The 3,150-nt window shown below is 47.4% G+C and overlaps 1 protein-coding gene across 1 annotated transcript; it reads right to left on the bottom strand.

Annotated features, from left to right (window-relative positions):
* Positions 1-247: 247 nt before the first annotated feature.
* Positions 248-1,762, bottom strand: FERD3L (Fer3 like bHLH transcription factor). The gene has a single exon (XM_058723487.1). The coding sequence runs from the start codon at positions 1,078-1,080 to the stop codon at positions 586-588; it is 495 nt and encodes a 164-aa protein (XP_058579470.1). The 5' UTR covers positions 1,081-1,762; the 3' UTR covers positions 248-585.
* Between the last annotated feature and the right edge of the window lie 1,388 nt (positions 1,763-3,150).

Genomic DNA, 3,150 nt, shown 5'->3' with positions numbered 1-3,150 from the left:
TGAACAAGAGGTCCGGAGTCCCTCGGCCTCCCAGGAGACCCTCCACCCTGCGCCCCTGTGTCTGTTCCAGGACCTACCTAAGCGCTCGGAAGGGGAGCTGAGCGGAGCGCCTGCACAGAATTGGACAGCACAGACTGTTGAGGCAAAAAAAAAAAAAAAAAAAAAAAAGTAGGAATGTCTATTTTATTACTTCTATTTTTTTTTTTTTTTTTTAAGGTAAAGAGAAGAGTTTGGACTCCGTAGAAGGCCCCGAAGTCTACAGTTTGGGGAGAGGATTAGCTCCCCACCCACCAGGCCGGCAGAAACCGCTTCTGGGCTGTCGCCTCAACAGGCCCAGCGAATTCTACCTCCTAAGGCGCCCCAGGCTCCTTAGAAAGCAATCGCGTGTATGTTAACTCTCCGGCTGCCACTCTTCTCCCTAGCTGTGGGGATTTCTCAAGTCCGGACCAAGCTCCAGAAGGCCAGACTTTCTGTCTTAAAGAGTCCCTCCAGGTCTCTCGGCCGCACCCTGCTGGGTCCTGATGCACCCCCAAGCCCGCGCACGCCCACGAGAGGAGGGGACAGACACCTCCATCCCACCCGGACTCAGCCGGTTTCCTTCTTTTCGAAGCTCTCCAAGAGCTCGGTCATGAAGGAAATGTAGACGATGGCCAGGCGTAGGGTCTCGATCCGGGACAGCCTCTTCTCGTAAGCAAAAGTGGGCACCTTCCTTCGCAGCTGGTCGAAGGCCTCGTTGAGGTTGAACATCCGCTTCCTCTCGCGAATGTTGGCTGCCTGGCGCTGGGCATAGGTGATCACCCTTTTCCTCTTGGGACGGCCCAGCGGGGACGCGCCTCTCCCATGCTCCTCTTCCTCCTCCTCCTCCTCCCCCTCGTCTACTTCGCCTTCCTCTTCGGGATCCTCCTCCTCAAAGCGTGCCAGCCTCCTGCGTCTTCCCTCTCGGAGCACAAGGTCTCGGTCCCCAAAGGGAACCCCAGGTGCGAAGTCGCAGAGGAGTGGGTGCCCCGGGGAGGCCAGGGACAGGTCTGCGACGAAGTCCAGCACGGTGGCGTCCACGCACCTCTCTGGATAGGCCGCCATCGCGTTGCCTTGGCCCTGCCTCTCATCGGTTTCTCGCAGGGAGGGGCGAGATTCTGGTGAGGGGCTTCCTAACAGCTCCCAATCTGATGCGGCACCATCACCGAAGGGCCAGGGGAATTAACATTTATAACCAAGCTGATAACAGGATTAGTGGCACCGATAGGGAAGGCTCTGACAATGTCCGTCCTCTGGAAACTGATGGAAAAAGACAAGCAAGCTTGAGCGCGCTAGGAAATCTCAAACGGATAGGCCTCCAACGCTGAGATCCTTTTCGCTCGCCACCTGGGACAGTTCCTTTTTGGCAACAACCCCCGGCTCTTACCTGCTGTGCTTTTTGTGTCTCTCCTCAACCCCGCAGCCAACTAATATTCTTCAGGCTCCTTATCTCACGTAGCTCTTTAATTTAGCTTTGGATTTTCAAAGCGAGGATGTTTTCCACCGCTCTGGCTTCTCCTTGGCTTCAGAGTAGAAGTCCCGAATCTTGCCACCCGAGGCTGCCAATGGGTCTGAAACAAGTGCATGTGCTTTTAATGATGTCCTGAAGAGGGGCCCTGTCTGCCAGGGGTCGAGGAGAGCTGTTTGTCTGGTATCCCAGTGCAGCGGCTACTGAAAGGCAAGATCTTCCATTAGCTTAAGTAAGCACGGTAGGGGGGGCCGAGAGCACATTCCCCAGAGTCGCTGTTGGAACCGGCTTTCTCCTTCCAGGGCATCTAAACGGCTCTCCTGCCGCGTTACAAACCCTGACTTCCAAAGTCTGTTTTGTTGTAATCAGCCTAACAACTGAGATACTTGACTTTCCTTTCCCTACTTATATCCTCCTCATGTAAAGTGGAAGATTTTAATTCAGGGCAAAATGATAATGGGGTGGGGGGGAAGGAAGCTCATAATATTTTTCTCCCGAGTGTGCTTAATTGTGTAACCCCAGCGTGGCGGGGGGGGGGGGGTCGGGGGCAAAGCAAAAGCAAACACTCGCGCCCCAAAACAAAACAACTTCAATCTCCTCTCAAAAATGCGATTTACCCTTTGACAAAGCAATAAGTCGATCCGCTCACTCTCTGTTGAGAAGTCTTGCAATGTTTAAATTGCCGCTCGGTATTTGTGAACAAAGATAAATCTTCACTTCCATCTGGGTCATTTTCCTCATTGATTTGTACTGCCCTACAGGACTTACCAGTGGAAACTATGCTGTATTGAATTCTATTTAAGGGAGATTTTAAAGTTATCTTTATATCATATTTTTGAGACGTAAAGATATTTGAAATTTGGTGTGACGAAGACAAAATTTTACTAATTTCATATTATCGCTAATATTTTAACAAAGAAGTGTTCATTTTTCCTTCTTTTCCAGTAGCTATATTTATTTAATTATTCGGCGTAGGAATTTTTAAGAAGACACGGAAGAGCAGAAAAACATGTTAGAAAATTGTTTTAAAGATAGGTTAAAAGAGCCTAAAAAGACGAGTAAAGAGGCGCCTTGGTTCAAGAAAAAATTCCTGAAGACATCAATTCCTATTAAGGAGGGAGTTGTATGACCGTTCAGTTAGTACATTGGACAGCTCCCAGAAACCGCCTATTTCTAACAGGTCAGCACAATTCCTTTTCTTCCTAACCTCCCAGTTTGTGCTTCCAGATACTATTAAAGCAGTATCGTTATGAATTCTTCTTTTTCTTTCATTCATTTTTTAATACATTCGTCTCTGTGTTCTCTCTTGTTCTTTTGTCCTTTAGTTGATTTTCTTTTCTCTTGCATTTATTTTTCATGCTCCAGTGTGCATTGTGATAACTCAGGCAGAGAAGACTTGAAATTTATGTTCTTGAAAGATGTTAATGAAAATGAGATTCTTGATTATGATTGCCTGTTGATTTTTACCCAACCTCTTTCAAAGAGCAGACTGAAAAAAAAGAAAAAATAAATTGAAATTTCAACAGTGGCTAAAGAATAAGTAAATGGGAGGATTAATTTGATTTGTAGTTGTTAAATGTTTCTCATAACTTTTCTCTTAAAAAGTTTTTTAAATGTTTATTTATTTTTGAGAGAAAGAGAGACAGAGTGCCAGCTGGGGAGGGGCA

Source organism: Neofelis nebulosa, chromosome 4 (genome assembly GCF_028018385.1).
Source record: "Neofelis nebulosa isolate mNeoNeb1 chromosome 4, mNeoNeb1.pri, whole genome shotgun sequence".
Taxonomy (NCBI): domain Eukaryota; kingdom Metazoa; phylum Chordata; class Mammalia; order Carnivora; family Felidae; genus Neofelis; species Neofelis nebulosa.
This window is presented reverse-complemented; position numbering and strand designations above follow the sequence as displayed.

What these genes read in the sequence shown, in the direction of transcription:
- FERD3L (XM_058723487.1), bottom strand. Translation starts at nt 1,080, where the DNA reads ATGGCGGCCTATCCAGAGAGGTGCGTGGACGCCACCGTGCTGGACTTC.